The sequence below is a fragment of the Mizuhopecten yessoensis genome, unplaced genomic scaffold, assembly GCF_002113885.1.
Source record: "Mizuhopecten yessoensis strain PY_sf001 unplaced genomic scaffold, ASM211388v2 scaffold10441, whole genome shotgun sequence".
In the NCBI taxonomy this organism is placed as follows: domain Eukaryota; kingdom Metazoa; phylum Mollusca; class Bivalvia; order Pectinida; family Pectinidae; genus Mizuhopecten; species Mizuhopecten yessoensis.
Window position 1 is genome coordinate 47720 of NW_018408548.1, and position 18852 is coordinate 66571.

At 38.7% G+C, this 18852-nt stretch overlaps 1 protein-coding gene across 1 annotated transcript; it reads right to left on the reverse strand.

The window, feature by feature from the left end:
* Positions 1-3193: 3193 nt before the first annotated feature.
* LOC110460617 (low affinity immunoglobulin epsilon Fc receptor-like) lies at positions 3194-16095 on the reverse strand. The gene is made up of 4 exons (XM_021513625.1): positions 15658-16095; positions 7024-7124; positions 6000-6093; positions 3194-4616 (listed from the first exon to the last, which is right to left on the reverse strand). Exons 1-4 carry the CDS (start codon positions 15980-15982, stop codon positions 4375-4377), a joined length of 762 nt encoding a protein of 253 aa, XP_021369300.1. The 5' UTR covers positions 15983-16095; the 3' UTR covers positions 3194-4374.
* Between the last annotated feature and the right edge of the window lie 2757 nt (positions 16096-18852).

Below are 18852 nucleotides of genomic sequence, written 5' to 3' on the forward strand. Positions count from 1 at the left end.
TAATGACTAATCCTTTCCCTTGAATTGATCTTATTAATTAGATATAACCAAATACATCAAATTGAACGACTAAGCACATTGTGATTGGAAAGAAAATAATATAATAACTATAAAGTTATTTCTAGAACTGCTGAAAATGTGAGACTGATTGAGCTCGAGATAAGTACTAATAGTAATACCCGGCCTCCTCTGCCCTGGCCCTCTCGTCATCAGAAAGCTACGTTATTGCAGCTAGATTGAGATAAAATTCAGTATTTATCAGTAGCTTTTATAAATACCATGTATTCATATCCACAAAAAAAGGTTATCAAAGACGATTACTGGACTGTTTAAGATATATAAGAAAAATGGCCGTGCTGTTAAAATTACACATTAATGCTATGGTCATATGTTTTATCTGTAGTGACAATCAAATCAAATTGTGTGCAGTCTTTTAAGCAAAGCACAATATCACCTTTTCTGAGTGTTTTATTTCACCGGTTTGTGTTAATACCCTTCAACACTTTGTCTTATTGTGGTTTTCTTCTGCAAATATGTCAAAGATTTATTAGGCTTTTGTTTTATGGCCATTATTCAGATATTGTCAAAACTTTCATTTTATTAGAATTAATAATCATTTCTATGCCAGGTTGTAAATGCTGGTTGTTTATTAAGAATGGTAAGAAAGACCTATCAATTTCCGGACTACCTATATACATTAAATAGATATGTTAACTATATGTAATGAAATAGACACATTATAATTATTCATCTCAACACAGCCTTATATTACCATTACACAACACAGCCTTATATTACCTTTACACAACATAGCCTTATATTACCATTACACAACACAGCCTTATATTAACATTACACAACACAGCCTTATATTACCATTACACAACACAGCCTTATATTAACATTACACAACACAGCCTTATATTACCATTACACAACACATCCTTATATTACCATTACACAACACAAACGCATGCTGATGCTGCTGAATGTATTCTATTTATAGGTACTAAACTTCTACTACTTAATACTTATTGCCTTGAATTAAATAATCTGTGATTGGGGTCAAAGGGCATGTACATAGGAACGGGGCATATATATATATATGTCAGTAGATTGGCAAACCAGCCTATATCTGTATCTCTGTTCAATTTTTGTAATAAATTATTGACAACTCATGAAATTTTTCGTTTTTTTGTGGTTGCATAATTTTTAATTTGTAACTTAAGAAAAGTAATACAACGTTAATATTATGATATCAGCTTTAATGAAAAAGTTTTGATTCGGAAGCCAAATTGATATTGTGCAAAAACAATCCTTTCAGACATATGGTCTCGTGAAACTGATAGCATCTACTTAACAGTGAACCTTCGGAATTTCGACCTTGCTGTCGCTTCAACGAGCAGTCCCAATGACTGAACAGAAGTGTGCAAAATGTATGAAGGTGTGTTACAGTAGACGTGTAGCTGTGCTTGTCGTCTGCTTTCTGTGATCAGACAACTCAGACTTTCCCCATTTCAGCGTTTGTTCTACTCCACCTATTTCGTCAGGTACAAGCATATTCGTCAGCCCAGAGACATATAAAGCCATATACTCTATATTCATACAAATCACCCTGCGTCCGTAGTCCGTGCTTAAACAATTCTTGTTATCGCTATTTCTCAGGAAGTACTAGATCTTTCTGAAATTTTGTATGTAGGTTCCCCTTGGTCCTTAGTTGTGCACATTTACTTTAGGACTGATCAGATACAAAATGGCCGACTTGCAGCCATCTTAGATTTTGACAGTGGTGGTTTGTTATCGCTATTTCTCAAAAAGTACTGGGGAGATCTTTCTCAAATATGACATGTAGGTTCCCCTTGGTCTGTTGTTTTTTATGTTTCCTTTGAGACTAATCAGAAAAATAAAATGGCCGACAGGCAGCCATCTTGGATTTTGACAGTAAACGTTTGTTATCGCTCTTCTCGAGAAGTACTGGGGGGGATCGTTCTCAAATTTGATATGTAGGTTCCCATTGGTCCTCGTTGGGCATGTTAACGTTTGAGACTGATCAGATAAACAAATGCCCGACAGGCAGCCATCTTGAGTTTTGACAATGAAGGGTTGTAATCGCTATTTCTTAATAAGGACTGGAGAGATCCTTCTCAAATTTTACATGTAGGTTCCCCTTGGTCTGTCGTTTTGCATGTTTTGTTATGGGACTGACCAGATAAACACATCTTTGATTTTGACAGTTACGGTTTGTTAGTGCTATTTCCCAGGAAGTACTGGAGGTTTCTTTCTCACATTTAACATGTAGGTTCCCCTTGATCCCTAGTTGTGCATGTTTTATTTTGAGACTGATCACAAAATCTAATTGGCCGACGGAAGAACTGATCGGTTCTATTTCTTTCACATTAAGTACTGAACTAGTAAATATGTGAAATGACAAACTCACTTTGAAGGTTGTCTTTTATACACAGCAGCATTAAGTTTTAATCAAAAGTTACCTCAAGGTGCATTTATTGTGTAAACATGTAAACAGATAAGACAAAAGAAGAGAAAAGCTGAAACTGACAAAGAACTAATGAAAATGGTACGAGAGTGGGCGCCAAGGGCCCTCTGGGATTTCTTGGGTCGTTTTACACGGCGTCTTTTCAATATCTGAGGTCATGTTGACAGTTGTTGACGTTGGCGATTGCTTGAAGGAATCAGACGTTCACGAGCACGTTCGTTACATCACGTGCTTTTGATTGCAAACACAAACTGCACAGGAATAAGTATCACGCGCCATTGGCAACACGTACATCCGTTTTAAGAAAGGTGCGATCTGCTTTACAAAAAACAACTTTGTGCGATGCTTAGGAATTTTATGCAACGGGGAAAAAATGCTTACTTAAACAGGTTAAAAGTGTACTGAAGTATAAATTTAGGAAAGTAGTATAAATTTAAGAAAATATATTTAGAGTTGCTTTGAATACGAATGATTAAATATGTTCTCTGCCTATCAAACAGGTATAACCAATAGCTTTTGTAGTTTGGACTTAGTCTCTCTCTCTCCAAATTCTCTCTTTCTCTCTCTCTCCAATAACTGACTTCAACGATTCATAAGCATATGCTCCGTCTTCCTACCAAGGTCGCCACAGCAAACTCTGAAGTTTGGACCTGTTCTCTGGCTGCTAACCAGACTGGGGAAGAAATATCTGACAACCAGTGTTACAGTTTCCATTACAAGAAACCTGCATGTTTATTCGATATAAACTGTTCCAAGATGTGCGTATACATATATATATTTATAAATATGCTGAAACTTAAAATACCCTGAAGTTCTCAATTTGTCAACAAGTCCACTAAATGATTAGGAATTGCGACTAGTGTGAGATTCTCGTGCAATCGGGGTGTTGACGAAACATGTACAAGTTAAAGCATTTTACAAATCTACAATTATTTTTGTCCTTCACCACATGTATGCTTTCACGACGATTTCCAATAAAGCATGCCAAGTATATATGTATATATGATAACATGTACAGGTATGTATAGCCATCGCAATATGGGCGTTATAACTCTAATACTGTTTGTGTGTAGCAAAGTCTAAGGTGAAAACTACTTCAACAGTGTTACAGGTTTACACGGCGAGATACTTTTGACAGGTGCCGTTTATATAATTAACAGTCGGTAAAATCATATCCGATAGAAAAAAAGGCCGACCAGCGGCCTACCTGCCTTCTCCAATCATTTACAGAATTATCTCCCGTTTTATCTGTTCATGATTCTTCCATCAGCCCCGGCCCTGGGGTTGGCAGATATGAACCCAAAAGAAATAATATTATAACATCAGATATGACGTCACAATCAGCTCTCGACGGGAGACGTCATATGCGAATCATGATAAAACATAATTACAGTTCACAGTTTTATAAAAAATATTGTTTCTACAAAAGTATTGGAATGATAGAAGAAAAAGAATAATCCCTACCATGGGAATGTAATAAAGAAATCTTAACCCATTGGGGTGTTTATTTGGTTGTTCTCGACAGAGCACCGGGATAGACGCGAAATAATCACCCCTCGGGTTGGAGATTTCTCAGTAGCACCTCCAAGACTGGGGAAGATTCAATTATTCCTTTTAGAGTAGAAAAAAATGTTTCTTTTCCCTTTAGGAGTTGAGATCCATGAAGTCCTCATTTCAAACAATATCCTGACGTGTTTTGTATAGCCATTGCCGAAAACTGTTCACGGAAACAAACGGAAACATCCGATCATGATCGGTGTCTGTCTCGTATTCTTGCAAGGTAAGGATAAATACATACATATATATATATATATATAGCTATCTTATCTTTGGCGTTTGTACATGAGGCAAGGTCTTGGACATGCATCTCTTAACAAATGTTAATTATTAACTTTGCGGTACCGAGCTTCAGTTTCACATATGAAGTGATTTGTGTTCTCGCACTCGCGATCGTTCCATCTCCACTGGAACTTTGCCAGCAGTTCCAGACAGTCCTGGCCTAGACGGACATTGTTGGGCTGATCTGGCCCCCAGTCGTAGTACCCGATTATAGCGCCAGTGGAGTCCCATTCCCATCTAGCTTCCGTAATTATATCATGTCCTCCAATCCAGTACGAGTCGCCTGGCAGCACAGACAAAGTTTAAACATATCATTTAAGTATGATTATCTTTCAATTAATGTAGGTTGTACATTTTTTTTATTTTAGGATAAGGGCCCCACCCGCATAAAAATGGAGGGGTATAGTGCTACGCATGTCCATTCCGTCGCGATTTCTGTCACATCCCCAATATAACACAAACTTTCAAAAACATTAATGGATCTGTCACATGACTGTTCTAAATTTGGAAAGCTTCTCTAATTCTATCATGAAAATGTGTATTTGTGTTCTCAATAAGCATCCAGTTTCCATGGTAACCCACTGACATGGCCTAAAGTAATGACATTTGAATATTCTATCAATTTTGTTAAGTTTTCGATTAGCTTACATCTAGCACACGCTTCAACAAATTTACATCTCTCCAGTCCTAATAATGATTTTTAATAGAAATAAAACCATGCCAAAAATTACAAAATTTACTGAATACTTGGCAACCGTAAGTAAATTCACAAAACATCATCATTTATTCAAAATTATAGAAACACTCATTTGAAAGTTTTGATAAAGGGTTTTGAATTTTGATGGGTTTGGGAACCAAAACGGCCCGAACCATACTGGGTCATCTTTTCCTGTTTCTTACTGGCTGTATAGTAGTGTTGTACCTAGCATTTTTATTAGGTCACCTGAGCTTTAGCTCAAGTGACATATTGCTGCCACGGCAATATTTAATTAATTTTAATTTTAATACTTGATTTAAGTCAAGTTCTGCTTGGCCGATTGAACTGAAACTTTGTAGGAATGATTGTATCATGGTCCTGACAAAGTGTTGTTATTTTTGGGGTCGATCAGAAATCCAATATGGCCGACACGGTCGCCATTTAAAAAACTATTTCAAACTTAAAGTCAAGTTCTACTGGGCCGATTGACCTGAAACTTTGTAGGAATGATCGACTCATGGTCCTGACAAACTTAAGTTAACGTTATGCTTAACTATTTTGTACTCGAATTGGTACATATTTCAACAACAAAAATAAATACTGTAGGACTCAGGTGACCGTTTAGGCCCATGGGCCTCTTGTTTAAGAAGTAATCAACGTATGCGCGTGCGTTATACATAACGAGGGTGAGAGAATGTTGCAAAATAATAATTAACGAAGCCGCTTGCGACTTCGTTTGACAAAGGACAATAGTCCCGCGACTCACTTGCGGGGAAAGTTTTTAGAAGAGTGTTGGTCTGCTGGAAAATAATCCATGCACGTGCATGGTCTATCGTCCAATAATACATGTTTATTAAACAAGGGAAAATGTCGTTATATCGCAAACATGGTAGAAATTCGCATTAGTACACTTTCCTAAAGGAAATCTTAGATATCGTTTAGTCAAACGATCCGACCACTATCATTTACCTCGTGTTCTGGCTTCCCTCTTGAGAACATCGTTGATTACTTCCGTTGTCGCCTCAGCCATTCTACCACCATTGACCATTCTTCCACACGCTGTCTGTCAATATCAACCGACGTTCATATACATTAATTTCAGAGTGTATCGTTCTTGATTCTAAGTAAGAAGTTGAGCTATTATTTAACACTAAGGTGTTCAGAGTAATTTTACACGTTGAAGGGGTTTAGATCGACTTTCAAGGAAATGCCACCCCCAAGTATAATTTACCGAAAGTCGATCTAAACTTCTAAACGTGTGAAATTACTCTGAACACCTTAGTTTAGGTCCAAATATAGCTGTAACAAATGCTCAGGTCCCTGTGCTGTAGAGGTATTCCTACCACGATGGCGTCTCACTGCATGGTTGTACGACGCGATTATTGTACGTTTGTATCCTCTTTCACATAAACTGAGTAGATATTTAGAGAACTTTGTATTTTTCTTCTGTCCTGCTGATTGCTGCCAAGGCGTTTGTCTTGACATCTAAGTATCTACACCCAGTGACGTATAAAGTTTTAAATCCGTACAAGACATTGTTGTAACCCACAAAGTAATAAAACCGAAACAAATGTAAAATATATTAGATTTTGCAGTTTAAAGTAACAGATTTACAAGTTCAACGTGTGTCCGTGATTCTCATATGCATATACTTACCATCATATGGCATTGCCACTATATAACCCTACCAAATTCAGTTGACATTCATATAGGCTATGAACGCCATGGACCTATCGTTGACGTCATCATTATTAAAACGTCATAATTAATATTGTTACGTTGGATACCACTGGCCCTCCCAGGGCGATGGCTGTTCTATTCATTGAACAAGCATACATGATACATACATTATTTGAACTAAATGCTGAATAATAAGTGTAATTGAATTTTGTTTGAGATGAACAGATTCATTTTGGATTTGCCTTTGTCCAGTTGGAATTTATATTGCGTATGAATGCCAATTAAAATCAGTCCAATGCTTAAATGAACTCACCTTTGCTACTTGCCAAGAACTTTGATAGGTACTAAAATGATAGCAACGATCATCAAACAACACCCATGATTCGTCGGAACACGTTAACTCAACACTTCGGTCTGTAATAAAAATGATGATGATATTTTATTCAAATAAAAGTCGTACACAAACAAAACAGCTGATATAAAGAAATATATATATATACACATGTGTAGGTGGTTTAAAAATTGATACTAACTGTCCTATTTAGCTTTCACTTCTTCGCCCTTTTCCGTCGCATGGCCGAAAAAAAAGGCCGATCGTAGTCCGACCCGGGGTAACTCATCAATCATAGAAGGATTGCTTCCATTAGGATCCCTACGATAAAGCACTAGGCCCGTACCATTTGGATCCCTTCGGTAAAGCTCTAGGCTCGTACCATTTGGACCTCTACGGTAAAGCTCTAAACTCGTACCATTTGGACCCCTACGGTAAAGCTCTAGGCTCGTACCAATTGGATCCCTACGGTAAAGCTCTAGGCCCGTACCATTCGGATCCCTACGGTAAAGCTCTAGGCTCGTTCCATTAGGACCCCTGCGGTAAAGCTCTAAACTCGTACCATTCGGATCACTACGGAAAAGCTCTAGGCTCGTACCATTTGGATCCCTAAGGTAAAGCTCTAGGCTCGTACCATTTGGACCTCTACGGTAAAGCTCTAAACTCGTACCATTTGGATCCCTACGGTAAAGCTCTAGGCCCGTACCATTTTGATCCCTACGGTAAAGCCCTAGGCTCGTACCATTTGGACCCCTACGGTAAAGCTCTAGGCCCGTACCATTTGGATCCCTACGGTAAAGCTCTAGGCTCGTACCATTTGGACCCCTACGGTAAAGCTCTAGACTCGTACCATTCGGATCCCTACGGTAAAGCTCTAGGCTCGATCCATTTGGATCCCTACGGTAAAGCTCTACACTCGTACCATTCGGACCCCTACGGTAAAGCTCTAGGCCATTACCATTTGGATCCCTACGGTAAAGCTCTAGGCCCGTACCATTTGGATCCCTACGGTAAAGCTCTAGGCTCGTACCATTCGGATCCCTACGGTAAAGCTCTAGGCTCGTACCATTTGGATCCCTACGGTAAAGCTCTAGGCTCGATCCATTTGGATCCCTACGGTAAAGCTCTACACTCGTACCATTCGGATCCCTACGGTAAAGCTCTAGGCCCGTACCATTTGGATCCCTACGGTAAAGCTCTAGGCTCGTACCATTCGGATCCCTACGGTAAAGCTCTAGGCTCGTACCATCTGGATCCCTACGGTAAAGCACTAAACTCGTACCATTCGGATCCCTACGATAAAGCTCTAGGCTCGTACCATTCGGATCCCTACGGTAAAGCTCTAGGCCCGGACCATTTGGACCCCTACGGTAAAGCTCTAGGCCCGTACCATTTGGATCCCTACGGTAAAGCTCTAAACTCGTACCATTCGGATCCCTACGATAAAGCTCTAGGCTCGTACCATTTGGATCCCTACGGTAAAGCACTAAACTCGTACCATTAGGATCCCTACGATAAAGCTCTAGGCTCGTACCATTTGGATCCCTACGGTAAAGCTTTAGGCTCGTACTATTTGGATACCTACGGTAAAGCTCTAGGCTCTTACCATTTGGACCCCTACGGTAAAGCTCTAGGCTCGTACCATTCGGATCCCTACGGTAAAGCTCTAGGCTCGTACCATTTGGATCCCTACGGTAAAGCTCTAGGCCCGTACCATTTGGATCCCTACGGTACAGCTCTAGGCCCGTTTTCAGGAAATGTTGTGCTCATGCTTAATTTCTTGTTCCGGTTATAACTTCATAATAACATCTTATTTTGTTGACGATTTAAAAAACAAATTGAAAAGACATAAAGCCGTATACTGTTTCAAGGTTGACGTTTTAAGCGAGTAATCCATGCCTGAGCGTGAGAACGGTTTCATGAATACGGCCCAACATTGTAACAACAACATGGAACTAACGTGTACGTGCTCTATGTACTGAATTACGATCGAAACAAAAACTGCCGTATTGACAGGTTTTCGGACTGCGCGGGTTCCATAACTACAGGTAGTTAAAGTAACAGTAGGCACAGGTCTAGCACCTGTTGCAAACTGGGGCCTGTTAATCCTACTTCAGACCTAACACTAAAGAATTCGACATAAAGATCCCTATCCTACCTCAAACCTAACACTAGAGAAATTCCACATAAAGATCCCTATCCTACTTCAGACCTAACACTAGAGAATTCCTCATAAAGACCTCTATCCTAATTCAGACCTAACACTAGAGAATTCCATATAACAATCCCTATCCTACTTCAGACCTATCACTAGAGAATTCCACATAAAGATTCCTATCCTATTTCAGACTTATCACTAGAGAATTCTGCATAAAGATCCCTATCCTACTTCAGACCTAACACTAGAGAATTCCACATAAAGATTCCTATCCTACTTCAGACTTATCACTAGAGAATTCTGCATAAAGATCCCTATCCTACTTCAGACCTGACACTAGAGAATTCTACATAAATATCCCTATCCTACCTGTGACCTTACACTAGAGATTTCCACATAAAGATCCCTATCCTACCTCAGATCTAACACTATATAATTCCACATAAAGATCCCTATCCTACTTCAGACCTATCACCAGAGAATTCCACATAAAGATCCCTATCCTACCTCAGACCTAACACTAGAGAATTCCACATAAAGATCCCTATCCTACTTCAGACCTAACACTAGAGAATTCCACATAAAGATCCCTATCCTACTTCAGACCTAACACTAGAGAATTCCACATAAAGATCCCTATCCTACTTCAGACCTAACACTAGAGAATTCCACATAAAGATCCCTATCCTACTTCAGACCTAACACTAGAGAATTCCACATAAAGATCCCTATCCTACTTCAGACCTAACACTAGAGAATTCCACATAAAGATCCCTATCCTACTTCAGACCTAACACTAGAGAATTCCACATAAAGATCCCTATCCTACTTCAGACCTAACACTAGAGAATTCCACATAAAGATCCCTATCCTACTTCAGACCTAACACTAGAGAATTCCACATAAAGATCCCTATCCTACTTCAGACCTAACACTAGAGAATTCCACATAAAGATCCCTATCCTACTTCAGACCTAACACTAGAGAATTCCACATAAAGATCCCTATCCTACTTCAGACCTAACACTAGAGAATTCCACATAAAGATCCCTATCCTACTTCAGACCTAACACTAGAGAATTCCACATAAAGATCCCTATCCTACTTCAGACCTAACACTAGAGAATTCCACATAAAGATCCCTATCCTACTTCAGACCTAACACTAGAGAATTCCACATAAAGATCCCTATCCTACTTCAGACCTAACACTAGAGAATTCCACATAAAGATCCCTATCCTACTTCAGACCTAACACTAGAGAATTCCACATAAAGATCCCTATCCTACTTCAGACCTAACACTAGAGAATTCCACATAAAGATCCCTATCCTACTTCAGACCTAACACTAGAGAATTCCACATAAAGATCCCTATCCTACTTCAGACCTAACACTAGAGAATTCCACATAAAGATCCCTATCCTACTTCAGACCTAACACTAGAGAATTCCACATAAAGATCCCTATCCTACTTCAGACCTAACACTAGAGAATTCCACATAAAGATCCCTATCCTACTTCAGACCTAACACTAGAGAATTCCACATAAAGATCCCTATCCTACTTCAGACCTAACACTAGAGAATTCCACATAAAGATCCCTATCCTACTTCAGACCTAACACTAGAGAATTCCACATAAAGATCCCTATCCTACTTCAGACCTAACACTAGAGAATTCCACATAAAGATCCCTATCCTACTTCAGACCTAACACTAGAGAATTCCACATAAAGATCCCTATCCTACTTCAGACCTAACACTAGAGAATTCCACATAAAGATCCCTATCCTACTTCAGACCTAACACTAGAGAATTCCACATAAAGATCCCTATCCTACTTCAGACCTAACACTAGAGAATTCCACATAAAGATCCCTATCCTACTTCAGACCTAACACTAGAGAATTCCACATAAAGATCCCTATCCTACTTCAGACCTAACACTAGAGAATTCCACATAAAGATCCCTATCCTACTTCAGACCTAACACTAGAGAATTCCACATAAAGATCCCTATCCTACTTCAGACCTAACACTAGAGAATTCCACATAAAGATCCCTATCCTACTTCAGACCTAACACTAGAGAATTCCACATAAAGATCCCTATCCTACTTCAGACCTAACACTAGAGAATTCCACATAAAGATCCCTATCCTACTTCAGACCTAACACTAGAGAATTCCACATAAAGATCCCTATCCTACTTCAGACCTAACACTAGAGAATTCCACATAAAGATCCCTATCCTACTTCAGACCTAACACTAGAGAATTCCACATAAAGATCCCTATCCTACTTCAGACCTAACACTAGAGAATTCCACATAAAGATCCCTATCCTACTTCAGACCTAACACTAGAGAATTCCACATAAAGATCCCTATCCTACTTCAGACCTAACACTAGAGAATTCCACATAAAGATCCCTATCCTACTTCAGACCTAACACTAGAGAATTCCACATAAAGATCCCTATCCTACTTCAGACCTAACACTAGAGAATTCCACATAAAGATCCCTATCCTACTTCAGACCTAACACTAGAGAATTCCACATAAAGATCCCTATCCTACTTCAGACCTAACACTAGAGAATTCCACATAAAGATCCCTATCCTACTTCAGACCTAACACTAGAGAATTCCACATAAAGATCCCTATCCTACTTCAGACCTAACACTAGAGAATTCCACATAAAGATCCCTATCCTACTTCAGACCTAACACTAGAGAATTCCACATAAAGATCCCTATCCTACTTCAGACCTAACACTAGAGAATTCCACATAAAGATCCCTATCCTACTTCAGACCTAACACTAGAGAATTCCACATAAAGATCCCTATCCTACTTCAGACCTAACACTAGAGAATTCCACATAAAGATCCCTATCCTACTTCAGACCTAACACTAGAGAATTCCACATAAAGATCCCTATCCTACTTCAGACCTAACACTAGAGAATTCCACATAAAGATCCCTATCCTACTTCAGACCTAACACTAGAGAATTCCACATAAAGATCCCTATCCTACTTCAGACCTAACACTAGAGAATTCCACATAAAGATCCCTATCCTACTTCAGACCTAACACTAGAGAATTCCACATAAAGATCCCTATCCTACTTCAGACCTAACACTAGAGAATTCCACATAAAGATCCCTATCCTACTTCAGACCTAACACTAGAGAATTCCACATAAAGATCCCTATCCTACTTCAGACCTAACACTAGAGAATTCCACATAAAGATCCCTATCCTACTTCAGACCTAACACTAGAGAATTCCACATAAAGATCCCTATCCTACTTCAGACCTAACACTAGAGAATTCCACATAAAGATCCCTATCCTACTTCAGACCTAACACTAGAGAATTCCACATAAAGATCCCTATCCTACTTCAGACCTAACACTAGAGAATTCCACATAAAGATCCCTATCCTACTTCAGACCTAACACTAGAGAATTCCACATAAAGATCCCTATCCTACTTCAGACCTAACACTAGAGAATTCCACATAAAGATCCCTATCCTACTTCAGACCTAACACTAGAGAATTCCACATAAAGATCCCTATCCTACTTCAGACCTAACACTAGAGAATTCCACATAAAGATCCCTATCCTACTTCAGACCTAACACTAGAGAATTCCACATAAAGATCCCTATCCTACTTCAGACCTAACACTAGAGAATTCCACATAAAGATCCCTATCCTACTTCAGACCTAACACTAGAGAATTCCACATAAAGATCCCTATCCTACTTCAGACCTAACACTAGAGAATTCCACATAAAGATCCCTATCCTACTTCAGACCTAACACTAGAGAATTCCACATAAAGATCCCTATCCTACTTCAGACCTAACACTAGAGAATTCCACATAAAGATCCCTATCCTACTTCAGACCTAACACTAGAGAATTCCACATAAAGATCCCTATCCTACTTCAGACCTAACACTAGAGAATTCCACATAAAGATCCCTATCCTACTTCAGACCTAACACTAGAGAATTCCACATAAAGATCCCTATCCTACTTCAGACCTAACACTAGAGAATTCCACATAAAGATCCCTATCCTACTTCAGACCTAACACTAGAGAATTCCACATAAAGATCCCTATCCTACTTCAGACCTAACACTAGAGAATTCCACATAAAGATCCCTATCCTACTTCAGACCTAACACTAGAGAATTCCACATAAAGATCCCTATCCTACTTCAGACCTAACACTAGAGAATTCCACATAAAGATCCCTATCCTACTTCAGACCTAACACTAGAGAATTCCACATAAAGATCCCTATCCTACTTCAGACCTAACACTAGAGAATTCCACATAAAGATCCCTATCCTACTTCAGACCTAACACTAGAGAATTCCACATAAAGATCCCTATCCTACTTCAGACCTAACACTAGAGAATTCCACATAAAGATCCCTATCCTACTTCAGACCTAACACTAGAGAATTCCACATAAAGATCCCTATCCTACTTCAGACCTAACACTAGAGAATTCCACATAAAGATCCCTATCCTACTTCAGACCTAACACTAGAGAATTCCACATAAAGATCCCTATCCTACTTCAGACCTAACACTAGAGAATTCCACATAAAGATCCCTATCCTACTTCAGACCTAACACTAGAGAATTCCACATAAAGATCCCTATCCTACTTCAGACCTAACACTAGAGAATTCCACATAAAGATCCCTATCCTACTTCAGACCTAACACTAGAGAATTCCACATAAAGATCCCTATCCTACTTCAGACCTAACACTAGAGAATTCCACATAAAGATCCCTATCCTACTTCAGACCTAACACTAGAGAATTCCACATAAAGATCCCTATCCTACTTCAGACCTAACACTAGAGAATTCCACATAAAGATCCCTATCCTACTTCAGACCTAACACTAGAGAATTCCACATAAAGATCCCTATCCTACTTCAGACCTAACACTAGAGAATTCCACATAAAGATCCCTATCCTACTTCAGACCTAACACTAGAGAATTCAACATAAAGATCCCTATCCTACTTCAGACCTAACACTAGAGAATTCCACATAAAGATTCCTATCCTACTTCAGACCTAACACTAGAGAATTCAACATAAAGATCCCTATCCTACCTCAGATCTAACACTAGAGAATTCTACATAAAGATCCCTATCCTACTTCAGACCTAACACTAGAGAATTCAACATAAAGATCCCTATCCTACTTCAGACCTAGCACTAGAGAATTCCACATAAAGATTCCTATCCTACTTCAGACCTAACACTAGATAATTCCACTGTATTTTGTTCACACATGCAGCTATCTCCCCTTAAATTCGTTTTGGGTATAAATGTAGAGGGACGAGGCTAGGTAATCACCGCTCAGATGCATCGTGATGGAAGGTCTAGGATTTGAATGCCGCTCTGTCTTTGATCCGTTTTTACTCTCAGATCGTTCTGGTTGATTTTGTTTTCCAACTTCATCTTATCATCGGATATGTTTTATTAAAGACATTGCCATTTCATTAAGTTCCAGTTCATAGTTACACTATTTGGTAGTGGTAAGGGGATCTTTGATGAGACCATACATTCCTCTTATCAGCGAAGCTTGAATTAACTTTATACAAATTGTCTAATACACTAAACAATATTTCACTACCTAGCCTTTCCTTATTTTACCGCTCTAAGAAAACACGAGAGTTTAACCCTAAGAACCTTATATGGACATGTCCAGATCTAAGAAGGGAGGAGTCTACAAAGGCAACTAAAGGAATCAAAACGTCATTTTCCCCATAATTTTTCTAATTGACGTAGCTTTAGTTTTCAAAGTCAACTTTTTTCTAAGATTTGTTAGCGTTTCCACAGTTGATTCAATTTGTATGGATTGCACGATTTTCACGATAAATGTCGATTGCTGACGGAAAAACTATTAACACTGAATACAGGTTAATGTAGAACTATAGGCAAAGGTTATGTTTGGCGTCATGAACTTATTTGCAAACAGTCTAATCCCTTATACAATATGAATATTCATTAGTGTGCCTTGTTCAATATTAATGGATAGCGCACTTGCCTTTCACCAAGGCGGCCGGAGTTCGATTCCCCGATCAGACGTGAAAAGGTTGGGGTCACCTGCCCGACCACGTGGATTTTCTCCGGGTACCGCACAGGTCCTCGTTCCAAAAGGACTTCTTTTGTATTTTTCTCATTTTCCCATGAACATTTGTAATAAACGTTTTGATAATTTAAATTGTCTTTTGGAGTTGGTATTTTTTGTTTGGGATTAAAAAGTCCTCCCGAATAGAAGTATGTGCTAGCATTATATAACCAGAGAACGCTAAAACAATCTATAGTAACATCAACAGAAGATAGTATATGATTTAAACAATAACATAAGATTTTAGACAACATGATAAGGAGAGTATATACATCACTTACTATTTATTTCCTTTTGGAAGTCCTCTATCTGTGCCGATAGGTTTGTGAATGTGTTAGAGATGTTGGCGACACTCTTGGACAATTCGTACATCTGTGTGCTATACATGGCTATGGCGGGAAGTACTGTTTCCTCACGGACCTTCTGCACCATGGCCGTCACCTCTTTGCGTATGTTCATTAGAATGTGTTGTTCCCTCCTGGCTTCTCCATTCTCCTCCCTGTGGGTGGGTGTGAGGACCTGTCCCTGAGCTTGTCCAATTAAACATACCAACAGAAAAAGTAGAGCAACATTCTGCCAAAGTTTTGACGTCCTAATCGCCGCCATATTTCCAATCTCAATGTGTTCACATTAAATTGCTGTTGCGAGGAGAATCGCCGTGCTAGAGTTCCGAAGTTTTATAAGACTGATGCTATGATAGTGATACGCTATGCAAGGCCACTGATATAAATTGTTCGTTGTTAGTACGTCATGAGTATACTCTGTTTATGAAAATAACATTAACATAAAAGCTATTTTTTCGGGGACAAACTTTAATTACCTTTCTTATTCGTCGTTTTATGTATTTCAAACGATATAATTGTCCATGGATTTTATATCCCATAGTGATGATTTTCACGCGTGAATAATAAAAAAGAAGACGAAAAAAAATTCTCAAAAGAAATTGTCTTGCTTGGCTTACATAGAAACAATGTACTATTGTAACGTTGATAAGATACAAGCTTTATGTCATTTGATTTATACGCATAGTTCAATTCGCGATTGTATTCATCATGATATTTGCAAGAATACTGCATGTCTAATTTGCTGTGGTATAAAGTAGCGAATACATCAAAAATCTCGCGAATTTACTTTTTCGTTTTTCAAAAGTAAAATGAATGTCAAATGGATTTTTCATTCATTTCATTGGAGGTTTGATGTGTTTTACGACGTGCCAGGTTTTGGTGGTGGAGGAAAGCCGGAGTTCCTGGAGAAAAACCACCGACCTACGGCCAGTACCTGGCGACCTCCCCGCGTAAATTTCGAACCCGCGACCCAGTGGTGGAGGGCTAGTGGTAGTATAATGTAGAATGTGTTCTGAGTGCAAAATTGTACCAGGCTAGACCGGGATTCGAATTCTGGACCTCATATTGTTATACTTTCGCTCTAACCGACTGAGCTACATCTTCAACGAACGTGTCCTGGCCTAAATTTGCTATAGTTATATCTACGAACAAAAATAGAGTGCACTGAGAAAGAGGGCCTTAAGTATCATTATGAAATGATAATCAGAATTACACATTGGTCTGTCCTTAGCCAATCCTTCCTAACTAAAAACATTATTTCGTCATGCTGAAGCAATAGACGCCAACGTCGGGTGTGAAAGTAAAAACTCAGGAGCTAATGTAATATACAATATCGTTGTTTTTTCTGTTATTTTATCAGATATTTTTCACACTTAGGTGCACGTCAGCAGTAAATTCATTGTCAATAAGCATTTATTAAATAATGTAGAAAAAGAAAAAAAAAAAGTGTTATCTCGATTTAAAAAGTTGTCTGGTTTTACTGCTGATTAAACAGGGTTAGTTTGCGATGGTGTTGTAATCTTAAACAACCATTCGGTCAGAAACCGATACCTAGTAGGTATTAAAACTCGCGCAAAAACAACTAGTTGGACCACTTGTAAACGGCTGAGAAAAGGTCAAGTGGTGTCTTTGTGACAGTGTCGTTATCTACGTGTATAATAACACACTGGTACTAATAGCGATATCATAACACTGAGAAAATACAGGCAAATAGGGCCTGGACTAGCCCTAAGAAGGAATCGTTTTAGACCTGGAGTGACCCCACCGTCTAGGAATTAATATATCGAAGCGCTATTTTTTTATCATGTGAAGCTCATGATAATTTAGTTTAATTGTGAAAAATATGCATCCAGGATTCATTAACACCTTTCCATTTAACATGTAATCAGGAGAAAGAGAAATGCACAGGTTAGACCGGGATTCGAATCAAGGACCCTCCGAACTCTAGACAGACGCTCCAACAATTTAGCTACACTACCTACTTGGTCGCTGACGATCGACCCAGTCCAGTTCCGCTACATTCCTCTCTCCTTTTCCTTTGTCTTCGCCCCAAAGACACAACTATTTGCAAGTCAGGTTCGGATATCCCCTTACTACTATAAGCATTCACCAGTGCTTCAAACAAGCTAACTCGTCAATTTTGTAAGAGAAGAAAGGGAAATGCAACGGGACCGGGATTCGAACCTGAGACCCTCCGAATTCTGGTCGGCTACCTGGTCGCCGACGATCAATCCTGTCGAGTTTCACTACACTAGGAAAGGGAGATGTATTTGATATTAAGCTATATTTAGTACTTATTTTTATTCTTGACATAGGGATTCCTTCATTACTTATTTGCCATTTTTACTTTTGGAAACTAAAATAAAAGCAAACCAAGCAGAAATTTTAAAAATAATGATCGGTGGTCTTTTTCATGATACAAGTAACGGTGAAAGGTACTCAATATCCTAAAAATAAATTAGAAATGTTATTAGAACAGATATTTTATCTTCATAAGTACTCCCATATCGCTGCTATCATAATTGAGAACGCCGAGCGCATGTTCGCCAGGATATCGATGTTAGCCAGCAGATAAACTAGATCGTAAGATCGTTCTTGCAGGTAGGCATTTGTAAATGTTGATTATAATAACCTTATGTCTACACTAAGTTTTATTGTTTTGGTATAACCTCTTGTTTGTACTAAACCAAATAGTGAATTTAATGGTCAAGTGTATCTTTAAGTTTTCAATCTTTAGTTTAGGAAATATAAACACCTGTTTTTAAATAAAAGAATCGCGAATGAAACGGAAGTATAACTTCTAGAAAATTCCTCTTTGTTTCAGAATCATTATACTAGCAGAACGCTGATCACTACTGCAATATACATGTACATGTACGACTGTGCTGGCAGTATTGACATCTGTGCATATATGGGCCAAAGCACTTCAAACTTTGTCCTCGCGGCTTAAATGACGGTAGCTCAAGTGGTGACTATGACTTAATTAATTACTCACACGTTATCAAGTAACGATTGCATTGTTCACAATGAGCACGTCTTCCCATATCTACTAGTACAGATGTTCACAATATACCAGTCTTCCTGTATCTATTAGTACAGATGTTCACAATATACCAGTCTTCCTGTATCTAT